The 15317-nt window shown below is 46.4% G+C and overlaps 3 protein-coding genes across 3 annotated transcripts; all 3 read right to left on the bottom strand.

Moving 5' to 3' along the window:
* Positions 1-398: 398 nt before the first annotated feature.
* rbp3 (retinol binding protein 3) lies at positions 399-3404 on the bottom strand. Its single transcript, XM_023820222.2, has 4 exons — positions 2088-3404; positions 1741-1931; positions 1108-1250; positions 399-935 (listed from the first exon to the last, which is right to left on the bottom strand). Exons 1-4 carry the CDS (start codon positions 3270-3272, stop codon positions 610-612), a joined length of 1845 nt encoding a protein of 614 aa, XP_023675990.2. The 5' UTR covers positions 3273-3404; the 3' UTR covers positions 399-609.
* Positions 3405-5088: 1684 nt separating this feature from the next.
* On the bottom strand, positions 5089-7738 carry irbpl (interphotoreceptor retinoid-binding protein like). Its single transcript, XM_072703975.1, is given in 6 exon segments — positions 5089-5148; positions 5150-6236; positions 6238-6319; positions 6322-6874; positions 6876-7525; positions 7528-7738. Coding segments are annotated over 6 exon segments (2640 nt in total). The 5' UTR covers positions 7736-7738.
* Positions 7739-11861: 4123 nt separating this feature from the next.
* On the bottom strand, positions 11862-14319 carry gdf2 (growth differentiation factor 2). The gene is made up of 2 exons (XM_023820582.2): positions 13838-14319; positions 11862-12854 (listed from the first exon to the last, which is right to left on the bottom strand). The coding sequence occupies exons 1-2, from the start codon at positions 14214-14216 to the stop codon at positions 11983-11985; spliced, it is 1251 nt and encodes a 416-aa protein (XP_023676350.1). The 5' UTR covers positions 14217-14319; the 3' UTR covers positions 11862-11982.
* Positions 14320-15317: the final 998 nt, after the last annotated feature.

Here is a 15317-nt window from a genome sequence, read left to right as displayed (position 1 = left end):
TTTTTTTTGTGCATATGGACACTTTCAGAACCGTTTCCTTTAATGATTGTGTGATGATAACACCGGAGGAACAGGAATGACCTCATTAAATGGATGCATGTGACAAAGTGTGTCATGATACAATAACGATATATGACAGTAGCTACAAGCTGTGATGAATAGCAGAGACCATGTGTTTTTTCTTTCTCTTCGGTGTTTTTAAAAGCATCTTTCCCTGCCTTGTGGCCACAGCCTCAGGGATAGGCTCCGGACCCCCCCCCCCCGACCTTGAATAGGATAATGCATGGATGGATGGATGGATGAATGTATGAAAAAAATACTCTAGAGAAAACCAAAATGTCTAATTTCATCATTGCTTAGCATCACCAAAACCCTGCTAATCATTATTTGCTCGCTGTCGCACACCCAAGCACAGGCTAAGAGAGTATAATCAGGCTCCGGTCTTTGCCGGATCTTTCCAGGTGACTACAAAGGGGCACCAGAAGATAGTGGGAAAGACATAAGTACCTGGATTCTATGCCCGAATGAACACACTGCCCTAATTTTGCTAAGTGGGGGCTTGTTTGGCTCCGTCGCCATCCCTCCCCCCTCCAGGCCCAATTCTGGGACTTATTTTTGACCACCGAAGTGCTCGTTCAGGAGCTCTTTAGCCGTGTCCAGTGCAGCGTCAGCAGACGCGGGGATATGAGGGCTGATGCCGACCCCCTCCCAGCCGTGGTCCTGCAGTGCGTCCGATCGGGTAACGGGAACACTCAGGTACACGTCACTGTCAGCCACGCGGAAGGTCTCGGGCGGATGGCAGCCACCGCGGGTGACCTCGCCGATGACGGTGGCCCGGCCCAGTTTCTTCATGATGTAGACAAACTCCTCAGCTGCGCCCATCGTCGCGGCACTTGTCAGGATGATCAGACCTTTCTTCTCGCCGTACCGTTCACCTGCGGAAGGCACACGCCCGTCAGACGGTGCTCTGTTGTGGCCAAGAAGCTGAACTATTCAGTGATGTGCGACGAATCAATTTATACTTTAAGTGAAATACATCAAGACAACGAACAACTGATCTAGCTGTCAGGCTTTCAAACTTGTGTGATTGTCGTTACGGTTCGTTACCGGTCAGCCGGGACAAGGTCCACATTTCCTTCAGAGTTTCACTGGGGCGGTTGTACAGGGTGTCCAAGAGAATTTGTTTATTTCCATCAAAGAAATAGGAGCAGAAGCCCGATATAGTGCTGGTATATCCGCCCACGTTATTCCTGTAAAACAAATCTGAGACGTCTATGATTTTGCTAGTATTTTTTCAACATTTTTTAATTAAAATGAAAGTTTTGTAATCTTAAGTTTTGTGTTATTTTAGGAAATCTAGACTAGTTTAGATGTTTCTGTTCTGTGGTTTTTAAAACGAGATCGATGCGAGATCGACTGAGACAAAAAATAAGTCAAAAGTAATGAATTTTCACGAGGTGCTGCTTTAGTAAATATTATGATGTCAGCAATGTTTCACTTAACCGATTAATGGACACCCCTAAAATATGACGTACTTAGTCGTTTGAGATATATCATTTCGCTTGAAATGTATATACAGCAATGTCTGGTTTCATGGGAGCAAATTAGCCAGAGACACTTAAGTGATAAGTGTATAATTCAGCCGATTGCATATACTCCTGCAAACTCTGAAGATTAAGCTGGAATATTCACATACAGAGCAGAAATTTAGATGTTGAGTTAATGAAGCTCAGGCCTCACCTTAGGTCAATGACCAGTGCTGTGGTGTTCACCACTTTGTTCCAGACGTTCTCCACAATGATCTTGGCGATGGGGGCGACTTGCTCGAAATCCCCGAACATGTCGAAGCGAAGGAGCCCAACGTTGTTTTCCAGGATGTCTGTTTGGAAGGAAGCCCTGACCATCTCAGCCAGCGCCTCCGGGGCGAGTTTCTGGGGGGTAAAAGAATCAGGCAGTTGTTTTCATGGGAGAAAAACGTCAAAGGATTTTGATTTAACACGTATTACCAGAAATATGAAAAGTATGACTGAATAAAATTTTAAAGTCAAATGCGAATGCAGTTGTGCAGAGAAGGAAAGAAATTTTACCGGCATGGGGTCCTGAGTGGTGATGTGTGTTGTCGTCAGGCATTTGTCTCCAGAAAGTTCCTTCAGATCAGCGGACAGCCGGGCTTCCAGCTCGGTCTCAGAATTGATCATGCTGTAGGTGCCATTCTCCAGGAGATCCAGCAGTTTCTGTGACACATCCTCGGCGATCTGAGTGAATGCGTACTTTTCAGCCACAAGGACACTAGCCTCCTGGACGATGACGGGGATTGTAGACCTCAGGTTAATGATTTTCACTGCGGTTTCCAGTGCGTCTCCTGCATCGACCTCAATGCAGGGGGTCACACCCTTTACTTCCCAGCTCTCTCCTGTGATGGGGCTTCTAACACTAGCAGTGGGCATTGTGAAGTAAAAGCCAGTCTCCCCCACCCTCAGCTTCTCAATCTTTAAGGATCCCCCTGCAGTTCTCTCCCCAACGATGGTGGCCCTTTTCATGTTTTTCATTGCGTAGGCCACATCCTCAGCGACACCTCTGGTGTTCTTGCTCGTCAGGATGATCAAGTCTTTGCTCACTCCGTACCTCTTCCCCAGAAGCTCTGGCAAGGACCTAAACTCCACGGTGGTGTTTGAGGGCCGATCGTACACGGTGCTGATGCAAGTCGGGGGCTCGGCGTTTGAGAAGTAGGACACGATATAAGGGACCCCCGACAGCTCCCCAGAAGCTGTGTGACGAAGGTCTAAAATCATCGCGGAGGTTAGGAGCACTTTGTTCCAGATGTTCTCCACGAGCAGGGGGCCGATTTTCTCTGCTATATCTTCCCCGATTATGTGGTCGATCCTGAAGTAGCCGATGTTGTTCTCCAGGACCTCAACCTGGACCGATTTCTTGATGATGCTGATCAGATATTCCGGGGGCACAGATGACAGCACGGGGGTCGCCTTGGGAATAAAATCGGGCTCGTAGGTGATGAGCAGCCGGGAATCCCCAATGGTGGACGCCATGCCGGCACTGAGCGCCATCGCCACGGCGTTTGGATCCGGGATGTTGAGGATGTCTGTGTTGCTTCTGGCCGCCTCTATGGCCTCTATGATGCCCTCCAAACGCTCGGGGTAGCAGTAATTCTGTGCAAGTATTTTAGCCATATCCATAACCAGAGTAGGAGGGTAGGAGGAGTGAACCAGACAAACACTGCCAACGATCACCAGCAAGGCCAGGGTGAGAATCATTTTCGCCTTCCCTGAAATGACTTGTAGCTCCTGTCTGACTCAGCTCCGTTCTGCAGAAAGGCTCCTCACTGAGACCGTTCCCCTGTCATGGGCCTGTTACCACACTCATAAGAAGCTTTTCCTCATTACAAACCTCTAATCCAGGGGTAGCCAATCTTATCCGCAAAGGGCCGGTGTGTATGCAGGTTTTTGGGATAACCTGTAGGTCAGCTGTTCAAACTCGGGTGTGAGGACTCTTCAGCCAATCAATCCTCTAATTAGTAATCTAATTAGGGAGTTGCAGCGAAAACCCGCATACAGACCGGCCCTTTGCGGATAAGATTGGCCACCCCTGTTCTAATCGTATTATCGCAACTGCAACAGTAAGACAGGTAATGCAGCCACACTGTGTCACCTCAAAACGTATATGACAGAAATGTGATATAATGAGTGTTAGTGATGATGGACCAGATTGTTATCAAGATTCTGTGTTTATCGGAAAGTTTTGGAAGTCTTCATGAAGATAAGGTGCTACTGCATTATCAAGGTGACATGACAGATAAACAGGAATGACCCTCTTGATACTTTCATGAATTCTGTTTTTGGAGTGTTATTATGGGCTTGTTATAAAGATATTAATGATGACATGGGACACATTTTTGGGAATATTTAAGTCACTGAAGGATAGTCTGAAGTCTGTGAGCAGATTTGTTGGTGACACATCCAGTCTCCTTCGGTCCTGTCGTGCACCCATTTGGCCAGCAGAGGTCTCCCCTGCTGTCCATCCCATACCACCAGTTATTCACACCTGTCCCTCATGTAGCCCTCATTAGTGGTAATTACGACCCTCACCTGTGTATAATTGTATCTAGTCCATCGTGACGTCTTACACCTGTCTGTCCTCAGTGTATACATAGTGCTCCCCAGCCCCGTCCTTGTATCCCAGTTCCTGTTTGTACTTCCTGTAGGTCTGTGTAAGGATAGGACCATCATCAAAGCTGCCTTTGGGGTTTCTTTACACCCCCCGGTGCCTCCCGACATGACAGCTGATCTCCTTAGTGGGCATCCTGTAACCTGCTAGATCTTCTGCTTCACTCCAGTTCATAGACGACAAAATCCTTTCTTAATATCTCCCTGAGATTAATTTATATTTAACAACTGCGCAAACAGAAAGCTTTTAGTACAGCTTTAATTATCGGAGCGGTGAAAGATTGTATGAGGAACACATACTTCGTGAATAAGTGGTGGACTGTGTTCAACGTAGAAGCAGCGAGAAGAGTCAGGTGCTTTGGAATCGTATTTGTATGATATAAAATAAGGAGTAAAACTTTATATCTCAGGTGACTAATTCAGCATGTGCTAAGGTGAAACACAACAGCTTTCGATCTTAGTATATGTCCTGACTGGAAGTAACTGTGTCAGGAGCTTAAGTTATTGCTCCCAGCAGGAAACATTAACAACAGCAAGATTATCTGTTTTCATATTTTTTATTATAGTGTACAAAAATCACCATGAAAAAAAAGAGGATTCAAAAGCTCAAACCAGGACACATTTTCATTAATCCGTAAATTTAATAAAAATCAGAAGGATTTATACAGCCATTAAATTATCTGTGAGGAAGAAGTTGATATTGAAAGCTGTCAGTTTGCTGGTGTTGTGTTCCATGTGTAAGAAGCTCCACCTCTGTCTTTATCTCATGTCTTCATAATGTTTGGCTTGAAGGTCAAAGACACTGACTGTAGATGATTTTGCAAAATCCCAAAACACCAACAATCACACACATATATGCTTTACTGTATCATCCCATCATGACCCATCATGATTCATAGGTATCTATCTATTTTCCAGGGTCTTGTTTGAGAATGGTTCTTTCAATGGATTTTTGGGCGACAGTCTGGTGCATCTTTTGCTTGAGTTAAAATGTGAGGCTCGACACCAGAGATACTCCAGACCTTGCCGGTGACTGCACTCAGGATGACCTGGTTGGGTATGGATGCATACAGGATGTTGCCCCCAATCTGGTAGGTGCCGCTGCACAGAGAGCCCCCAGTGGTTGGCTCGCCGATGACCGTGGCCCTCTTCAGCTCCTTCATTGTCCTTGTGAACGCTTCTGCTGCTGGCCCTGTAACGTGACTGGTGAGGATGTAAACATCTTTCTTCGATCCATACCTCTGGCCCAAAACTTCAGGCAAGGTCGTGACCTCTGTCATTGTTGTGGTGGAGCGTTCGAAAATGGTGTATAGGTGGCGAAGTGGCTCTACGTCAAAGAAGTATGTGCACAGCAATGGAATGGCTGTGGAAAATCCACCAGTGTTGAACCTCAGGTCGATGATCAAGGCGTCCGTGTTGACTAGTTGGTTCCATACTAGATTTAAGAGCTTGGTGGCGATGATCTTCACTATCTCAATGTCTAACATCATGTCGACCCTCAAGTGACCTACATTTCCAGGCAGGAAATCTACTTTAAACAGGGCTTGGATGAGATACTGCGCCTCCTCAGCTGTGGGGAATCATGGCACGTCTTGAATTGTCTCAGGTTCACCGTCACAGTAGAATATGTGTAGTCGGTGATCTCCTGAGGTCTCTTGAAGATCTGCTGTTAGCTGAGAGGCCAGAGATTCATAGTCAACCACTGATCGATATGATCCCTCTGTCCATTTGGACCTAAGGACTTTCTTGAACTTTATGGCAATCTCTGCAATGGCGTAGTGATCTTCCAGGAGATCCCCTGCCACCAATATCAAAGCTTGGACCTCCTGGTGGAATGCAATGATCTTGTGAGCCTGCTCTATCGCTTCCTCAGCTAGCACAATGGCATCTGGTACCACTCCACCCCCGAGCCAGGTTTCTCCAGTACAGTCTATGAAGTTTATGACTGGTACTGTGATGACAATGTTGGTGTCCTCCACTGGGAAAAACTTGGAGTGCATCAGAGTGCCAGAGGTGATCTCGCCAATGATGGTGGCCCTGTGTGGGGACTGCACACTCCTCACCAGCCTCAGCGGTGTGGTAGCTGGTCAGAACATAAACCCCTCATTTCGATCCGTACAGTGTGCCTAGAAGGCCGGGTAGGTGTGGAACTCAGTGGTGGTGTTGCCGATTCTACTGTAGATGGTGAAGATGTGCACCAGCGGCGATGTGTCGTGGAGGTACGAGAGCAGGATGGGCAGAGCTGATGTTGAACCCCCGGTGTTAAAACGAAGGTCGACGATGAGGTTGTCTGTGTCTTTCAAAAGGTCCCACACCTTTTTTGCAATCTGCTCACCTAATTTTATGAGCAGGCTGCCTTCACCAAACACATCAAACTGCAGGTACCCGGTGTTTCCTGGCAGTACACTCACATTGAAAAGAGTCTCCACCAAAGCCTCGAGAGCAGATGGGTCTTCTGGCACCTGGCCCAGCTCTCAGGTCGCTTGAGTTATTACCGGAGACTCCTGCATCGTTTTGACATTCAAGCGAGGGTCTTCGGCAACTGACTGGAGCTCATAGCTTAGCTTAGCGGCAAGGTCTTCCTCGGAAAAGACGGGGAAGAAATCCATAGATGACAGATGGTAGATCAAAGCTGGGACTTTTTCTGTGAATGAATAGGAGTTCTGTATAATATCAGAGACCCTCTGGACCTTCTGTTTTTGGAATAGCACTTCTGACTGCCAGAAGGGTCTTGGCTTCCACAAGAGCATCTTCAGCATCAACACTTAGGCAGGGTGACAGGCTACTGACTTCCCAGCTCTGCCCCGTAATGGGGCTTATAGCTCTGGCAACAGGCACTGTGATGAAGAAATCTGACTTGCCCAGACGTAGCTTCTTGATTTTCACCGACCCTCTGGCAGATCGCTCCCCTACAATGACAGCCCTCTTTAGGTGCTTCAGGGCTACTCCCTCAGCGGCACCTATGGTGCGTCCACTTGTTAAAACAACCAGGTCCTTTCTTTTTCCATACCTCAGTCCTGGAAGCCAGGGCTTAGTCCACGGTTCGCTCGTGGCGTTAGAGGGTCTGTCATACACAGAGTCAATGTGGAGTAGCATTCCTGGGTCAGAGAAATAGGACATAATGAAAGGGATTCCAGACATGTCCCCAGAGGTCGAATAACGAAGGTCAAAAATCAAACAGGAGGTGTGGGCCACCTTGCTCAAGACACTGTCTAAGAAAAATTGTCTGGCTCCCTCCGCCATTTCCTCCCCAATGATGTAGTCGACCCTCAGATAGCCCACGCTGTGATCTATGACTTCTGCCTTGATCAGACTCTGGAGCACCCTCATTAGCTGCTCCTGGTCGGAGTCATGGGAACGTGACCCGGCTCGTAGGAGACGACCAGCCGGGGGTCACTGAGCGCACCCTGCACGCCGGCACTCAGGACGGTCGCCAAAGTCCTCCGGTCAGAAATGTGGAGGATTTCTCCGCTGCTGATAGCCTGCTCTGTGGCTTCTTGCATTCCAACCAAGTTTTCAGGGAAGCAGTAGTTATCCAGAAGAATCTGAGCCATATCCAATAGCGGGGTGGGCTGGATGGAGGGGGCAGTGCCCAAAAGACGGCAGCAGGTGACCAACGATGCCAGCAGGAACCCAGCCTTTGCCATTTTCGTGGGTTGTCTTCCTCTCTCTCTTCCTTAAACAATTATCCCTTCGATTTACTCCTGTTTTCCTCTCACCTCAGTTTGTTTTTCACGAGTAGCCCCTGCTGTTGGCGACAAGCAAGGTTTTACATAATAACAACATAAGAAGCTTTTGCTCCAAGAACCCTTAAAGCGCATCTATCTTTGGTGCATCACTGACAAAATGGGAGATCATTGAAACACATCCTGCTGCTTGAAATATGACGCCTCCTGTTGGTAATGTCATGTAGGTGCTATGGATTTCTTATCTTCATTGAAAAAAATTCATTGAATTTATTCGTTGTGAAGATAATGTTTAAATGTTGCAAATATAAATTCATTCATCGGCATTAACCTTAATATTGCACAAGAAAAAAATCAGAGTGGCTGGCAAGCTGGCAGTCTGACGTCTGAGCCAGTCTGAGGCATGATTACGCAGTTTGGGCCCTGGTGTTAAGACCTCTCAACAAATTCACTTAAGGTACAAATCTGAATCAAAAAACTATATCTGCATCTTTGCTTCCGATGAAAAGTTTCGTGGACTTTATCCCTGAACAATCAAAGACGAAATTACAAATTACTAGGTAAGACTTAAAGCTGAAATTAGCCTACCAGTTCAATCCTTCTAAAATGGCTTGTGGTGCAATGCAATACAACGAAAGATCCAGCCCAGAATAAAAATAAAAGCCAATCCAACAAACTGAAATGAGTTAGGAATGAGTGAAGGCTTTCAAGGTGACGACACTGTGATATACGTCTGCATTGCGTAAGCATGTCTCCTGTATGCTAATCGTTGCAGTATAACATTAATCTGTGCTGTTAATGCCAAGCTTAGCTTTTAATGCCATCGGGCTTACATAAGGCTGTCTGCCCACAGCTTCCAGCCAATCGGGAACCATTCTCTGAGTGGCCATACATGGCTCACTGCGTCAGTCGGGCGGCCATTAGCACTGCCGGCTGAAACGGGATCACCAGGCGGAGTCCAGGAGCTGGTGCTCTAAGCTGGTTTACCAGAAGTAGGCCATTCCTCTCTGCTCCCCACCTGCCCCCTCCTGAACCATGCCCTTAAGACACCCCCCCTCACCCCCCAATTACAGACACTGGTTACAGACACAAATGTCACACTATTTCCTATACTAGCCTATGGATGCATCCAAAATTGCATACTTTACATACTGAAGCCTACTAATTGACCATTAATGTAGTACATACTTTTTGTATGCATGAGAACAGTTTGCATGGACTCCGACATACTCATGTTCGCTATCTTGCATACTGCCTGTCCAATAATGTAGCTTGGAAAAAAAACTATCAACAAAAAGAAACATACTTGAGTCAACATGTGTAACTAGGTAGTGTTTTCAACTTAAACTTGATGACACTTCTTCCACCATCCTGACAAAATGATCAAGGAAGAGTTCTTCGTCTGTGGCTGCAGTTCCAGTGGCCTTGTGGGACAGCATAGCGTTCATCGGATGCACGCTTTGCAATTTCTAAGTATGTACTATGTCATCTGGGTACCAGTCGCTTACTGTCTCATCCATACTGAGGATTCGGACATACTGCTCTCCTCGCATACTATATTCGCCTGCTACAGTACATAGCAAATAAGTACAAGTTTCAGATGCATCCTATTTCTTGGAGTGAGGTGCTATTTCTTCAGTCTTATAAATGTTTTTTCATTTAAATTCTACTTCCTGTTTACTGTTTCCCTTTCTGGGAAAATATTCAGTGCAAGTTTTCTCTCCATTGTGTAAAAGAGGAAGTGAGGTAAATTGCAATTGGTTAATACGAGTAACGTAAGCTAATTTGCAGTTAATACCCTGTGGGTCTGCGATTAAAGCGCCCTGATTTGTATAGTGCTTCTTTGTATGTTGCTAAAACAGCTTCGGTCATAACAAAAACAGGGCAGATCCGTACCCCCGATCACCTGAAGAGGGCGGTCTTTCCGCAGGATTTAACAACCATGTGTTAAAGCAACTGCTGGCATTTGTTGGGGAAATCTGAAGTCACGTATGTGAATGTTATTCGCATTCATGCTTAATATTTTGTACTTATAGATAACACAAAGTGCATACATCCCAAAATGGCGGCATTTGCAGAGAACGGAACACACATTGATCATCCTGTGTACCCATCCAGTAAAGGGGCGGTGATCCAGACATCCTACAATGCTATTATAAATGGTGGTTTAGAGAATAACGGCCATATATGGCTTTATATTACAAAGTTTACATATTACTGCTTTAGTCGCGGATGAAAAGAGGAAAATGAATGTATAGCGGTAATAAAAGACATGGTCTCATGAAGCTAAAAGCTGTTGATTCGAGTCCCAGATTGTCGGGGGGTTAACAGTGCTTTGCGTGATTATGTCACGCCGTTCGGATCCAATCTGCTCGTCACTCTGCTGTTCTGTTGCCGGGGTGTCGTTCTGGGTTGGGGGCCCTTGTTAGCACTAAGTAAAGAGACATTACGTGACTTGATATCCGGTGTGGGAAATAAATCCAGCGACAGAAGAATCTTGGACGGCGACACCTGGCTGGTTGGCTGGCAGCACTTCCAAAGTGCCGCTGGCAGAGGGAACCTGGCGTTCTGACGAGCTGAGCTACCTATCGAGACATGCTATCGAACCTTTCTTCACCTGTGCAGTTCCACCATCTTGGGATTAGGGTTAGGGTTTAGGGGTTAGGGTTAGGTTTTAGGGGTTAGGGTTAGGTTTTAGGTTTTTTTGGGGGGGGTTAGGGTTAGGGTTAGGGTGAGGGTTAGGGCTATCGATTACCACTACGGTAGCCTAACTTGACAAAGTAGCTCAACTCATCAGAAACCGGAAAAAAATTCAGATCTAGATCAGTGGGATTTATGATGGGAAATGCAGATGATTCCCTAACTGCCTGAGCAGAACTCAAGCCAGTAATTGCCCGTAATCAAGTGGTTATTTATTAATGTCATTCAATTAATCGTGTTCGTCGTACATATAAATATCACAAAGACAAAGCACAAATACTGATGTTGAGGCTTTAAGGTATTTAATGATCATTTACTGATTGTTACTTTTTAAATTTCAACCTATAAAATGTATCAATACAGGACATCTTAAACAAATATCGATAATCAATCCATTATATTCCATCCGATATTCCATATCGATTAAATAAATATTATGTACACAATTTATTCAATTTGAAAAATATGAAAACATTAACTTGTCACAGTTGTTTGCTAAGACTCAGCTTTGGTTTGCTTAGCTGATTTTAACCAGAGGTTTGTGCACCTTGTATTCTACAGCTTGCTGATGCGTCTCCACTTACAGCTTCCTTTCCATTGTCACACATTAATCAATCTCGCCGCTGTGGCTGACAAGAGTATTGAGAAAATGATGAGCACTTACTGTAAGAAAAGGTTATACAAATGATTTTTTTTTTTTTTGAGAAATTTGATGATATTTCAGTGTGTTGGGCTATAAATGTATATTAGAGTTATGCAGTGTTAGAAAAAACATATAATGCATTTAAATGTGATAATCAAACAAAAGACTGAATATTGAATACATGTTGTGGTTTGTGTTATTATGAGGTGGAATTAAGGGGATTTCTACCATCACTCAGTCATGATTGTTTTTATTTATTTTATCATTACTTATCTTTGGGAAAAGGACCCATCTGCTCCTCAATAACCGGGATATGGTTAAAGCCTTGTTTCTCAACCCAACCGTTGAGAACCGCAGACAGTCCACATTTTCGCTCCTTCCCCTCTCCCAACACACCTGTACCAGATACTTGGTGTTCCTGATTGGTTGGAAGCTGGGAGGGAGCAAAAATGTGGACTGTCAGGGGTTCCCTGAGGATCGGGTAGAGAAACACAAAGGAATGTTGGGAGAAACTGGGTCTTTGCGGCACTTTCTTACACTGCATGTTGCTGGCTGGTTTACCCCATCAGTGACTGCTAATCCCCCAGTACTGTAGGTTTTGAAATCCCATTGGCAGCAAAGGTCATGACATCATTATCATGACGGGGGTGATAGTGTCACTCCCAGTGTTTATTATGGATTAGACTGTAGTGAGGCAGCCTCTTGGGGGTGGAGTGGAAGCAGCATGAAGACCACCCCCCCCCCACCCCCGAGTATCCATGTTTTTCTTCTACTATCTGCATCCACACTCAGCGACTTTCATCTCCTCGTAGAAGTGTTTCATGGTAAGTATGCCGTTCTCCTTGTACAAGACTGTGATGGGGTCCAGTTTGGTTGGGACGCAACACGCCATGTTGGCCTTTTTGGGGTTTCCCAGGTTGACGAGTGTCTGAATCACAGCATGCTTGGACGGGGTGACATCGTCCGTCAGCGGGAAGTAGCACATGCCCCGACACTCAAAGGCATCGTATTCCGGTGGGGCGATGATCCAGGAATCCCAGCCGATCTCTTTGAAGTTCACCTTGAGGGAGGTTCTCCGGCAATAGTCGTGCTCAGCTCGCTTCCTCCTCCTTGGATGGATGTCAATAGGGATCTCGTTGTTGTCGATTAGCACCTTGGTCTTGGGTGGATGCCTATCCTCTACATGCACGACTGTAGGCTTCAGGTCGTTCCAGCCATCTTTCCTTCTGCTCCTGGGATCATTGGAGAAGACGATCAGGATGGCGGAGCTGTTGTCCTTCAGGCTGAGGCTGACGTCAAGGACAGCGCATTCTCCCTGCTGGATGTGGACCTTGAACTCTTTGGTGCTCTGGCCGGGTGTGATCCAGCCCAACTTCGGTCCAGTCACGTCAAACACCTCCCAGGCGCCGTGGCTGCCTTTCACTCTCCTGCTGGTGAGAAAGTGGAGCCCGTGTCCTTTCGAGCCGCGCTCCATGTTATACACGCTGATGGTCGCCTGGCAACCCGTGCACTCTGGCGGGGCACCGTTGGGCAGCGTGAAGAGCCGCAGCTCTGCGGCGGTGACCTCCTCATGGCAGGGGATGGAGACATTGAAGAGCAGCCGGTGCTCTGAGGTGTTGCCACGTTTTACAGACCGGATGACATCTGTGTCAGATGGAGACGTGTCGGTAACAGGTTACCGATAGAGTCAATGACAACAGGCAAGCTTAAGATAGGTGCATTCTCAGAATAAAGGGTACCAGTTTGTACCCTTGCTTGTCACTGGGGCTGTACCTTACAATTCTGTACCTTTTGAGGTACAGAAATGGACTCCCCAAGGTACAAACAACACTAATGTTCCCCAATGGTACAAAAATGTTCCTCAGAGTCCGTTTCTGTACCTTAAAAGGTACAATTACCTACAGCTAAGGGTACAATTGACAGACCCTTGAGGGTACAGCCCCAGTGACAAGCAAATGTACAAACTGGTACTCTTTTTTCTAGAGTGTAGAGCTCAGTGCTTTCGAGAAACACACAATGTGGTTATGATTTTATTTTTACAATTAGAGCCGTTATCCTCAAAATGCACACCACCATCTGCAGATGTAAAATCAAACACATGCCTGGCATTTATGAAGCAAACCAGCTGAATGTGTCCATAAACCGAACCAGCGTACCAGTCTAAAGCGCAGTGCTCAGGCAATCAAACAAGTACTTTCACATATTGGCATTTCCAGAGGACCAGCCACACGGCACCTGGTGGGTTTGCATCAGGGTACGATTACTTCCAGAGTTTAACACACCAGGTACGTGAAATCCAGCCAGTTTGCATTTCAGGTTCAGCAAGTAAAAATCCAGACCATGACTTAGTTTCAACCAACCAGTTGAGTATAAAGAGTCACATTCACACAGTACTCAACTGGTTGGCTGAGACAAAATCTTCTGGATCTTGTCTGGATTTTTCCCTTCTGAACCTGAACTTGCCACCTCTGCCTGAAATCCAAAGTCAGTGTAAGTTTATGACACTTTAAACATGTACTGAGTCTTTTTTTCCCCCAGAGTGTCTCAAACTGAACATCAAGATCCCTTCCCCAGCAGTTCAAACTATAGCCATGGCCCCCCCCCCCCACTGCACCCCCAGTACGCACCTAGCACTCCGAAGCTGCGGATCACGTCCGAGAGCGGGGCGGAGGACCCGTCAGCAGCGTGTCTGTTGTAGAGCTCCATCATAAATGGCGGCGGGTCGACCCTGCCCTGCTCCTGCGGCACGGAGGTCAGGTTCAGCTTGCGGAGGATCTTCTGCTTCATGTTGCCCAGGAAACTCTCCAGCCTCGCTCGGGCAGCCTGCTCCTCCTCCTCCTCGGCCAGGTCCCCCAGCGCCGGCCGGAGAAACCCCGCAGCTCCGTCGACCTGCGGGACGCTCAACGCCGGCTTGCACCGGCAAGACCCGATGGACATCATCAAGCTGAGGCACACCGATAAGAACGGGCTCATCCGGACCTGCATCTTCAGAATTCGCCGTCCCATGATTATTACCACTGCGTTCCCGTTCCGCGATCTGTGAGAAATGGGAGCTTCCTAGGCGATAGGACCTCCCAGGCTCCCATGGTCAACAGTAAACATCTCACTCGCATCCAGCACAAGCAGCAACGCACATGGCCTTATCGGGGCCGCTCGTGTCCGGTTTTAGTCGCTGTTATCACCGAAGACCTCCAACTAATGAGGATCATGTAAACATTAGGCTCACAGATGAGGATAATGAGGCGGGATAAGGAAATTCTGCCATGAGAGGTCATTCTGTTCTGCTCTCCTGCTTCCAGGGGGTCAGTGTCAATGAAGTTTGGAATTCAGTACCAGTGCTCGAAATTATGAATGGATTGTACTATCAGTTTTTGGACCATTTAGCACTTAAAAAGTGTGTGTAGCTCCTCTCTCAGAAAATCAATTCTTATTCAATGGCTTGGCAAGCATCTTCATTCATTTTATGATGATTTTGATAATTTTTCTGCACCCCCAATGCGTACTGGGGGTGCAGAAATGGGTTATTGCTAAAAAAAAAAAATCCATAAAACCCTATTATTATGGAATATCATCAGTGACCCAAAGACCATATATTAACAAAATAAGTGTCATTTCTTGTCAGTACACAACCACAAATTCCATCAGCGCTAAAAAAAAACCCTTCCATCTAGGAATTTCACTGTTTATAATGGCCTTTTGGACAGCTAACGCCGCCACAGTCAGAGGTCATCCAAAGATCCTTCAAGCCCCCGGTTCACGGAGAGGATGCCGCAGACGACAGCGCGCGAGATGGATGCAGCCGCCCATTATCTCAGCATGTGTTTCAAATTCGCACGAAAGCCAGAAGCCAGTGCTTCATATCGTTAATTTCCAAAGACGCGCCAGGCGAAAAAAACACGCGTCGACAGTCATTACAGCAGAGCTTTTCTGTTTAAAAGAGAAATTACTTCTGGGCATCTTTTTGCATGAACCATGCATTATTTTCCTCGAAAGGAACAGCATAACGACTTTAATAAACTGTTGGCGAACCAACGCAAGTAGGATAACCAGTAATGACCACAAACAGGCGTTTCCACAATGCATTGTTAAGAAAAAAAAAAACGAACA

The sequence above is a fragment of the Paramormyrops kingsleyae genome, chromosome 20, assembly GCF_048594095.1.
Source record: "Paramormyrops kingsleyae isolate MSU_618 chromosome 20, PKINGS_0.4, whole genome shotgun sequence".
NCBI lineage: Eukaryota > Metazoa > Chordata > Actinopteri > Osteoglossiformes > Mormyridae > Paramormyrops > Paramormyrops kingsleyae.
The sequence above is the reverse complement of the archived record's forward strand: the minus strand, read 5'-3'. Positions and strand labels throughout refer to the sequence as shown.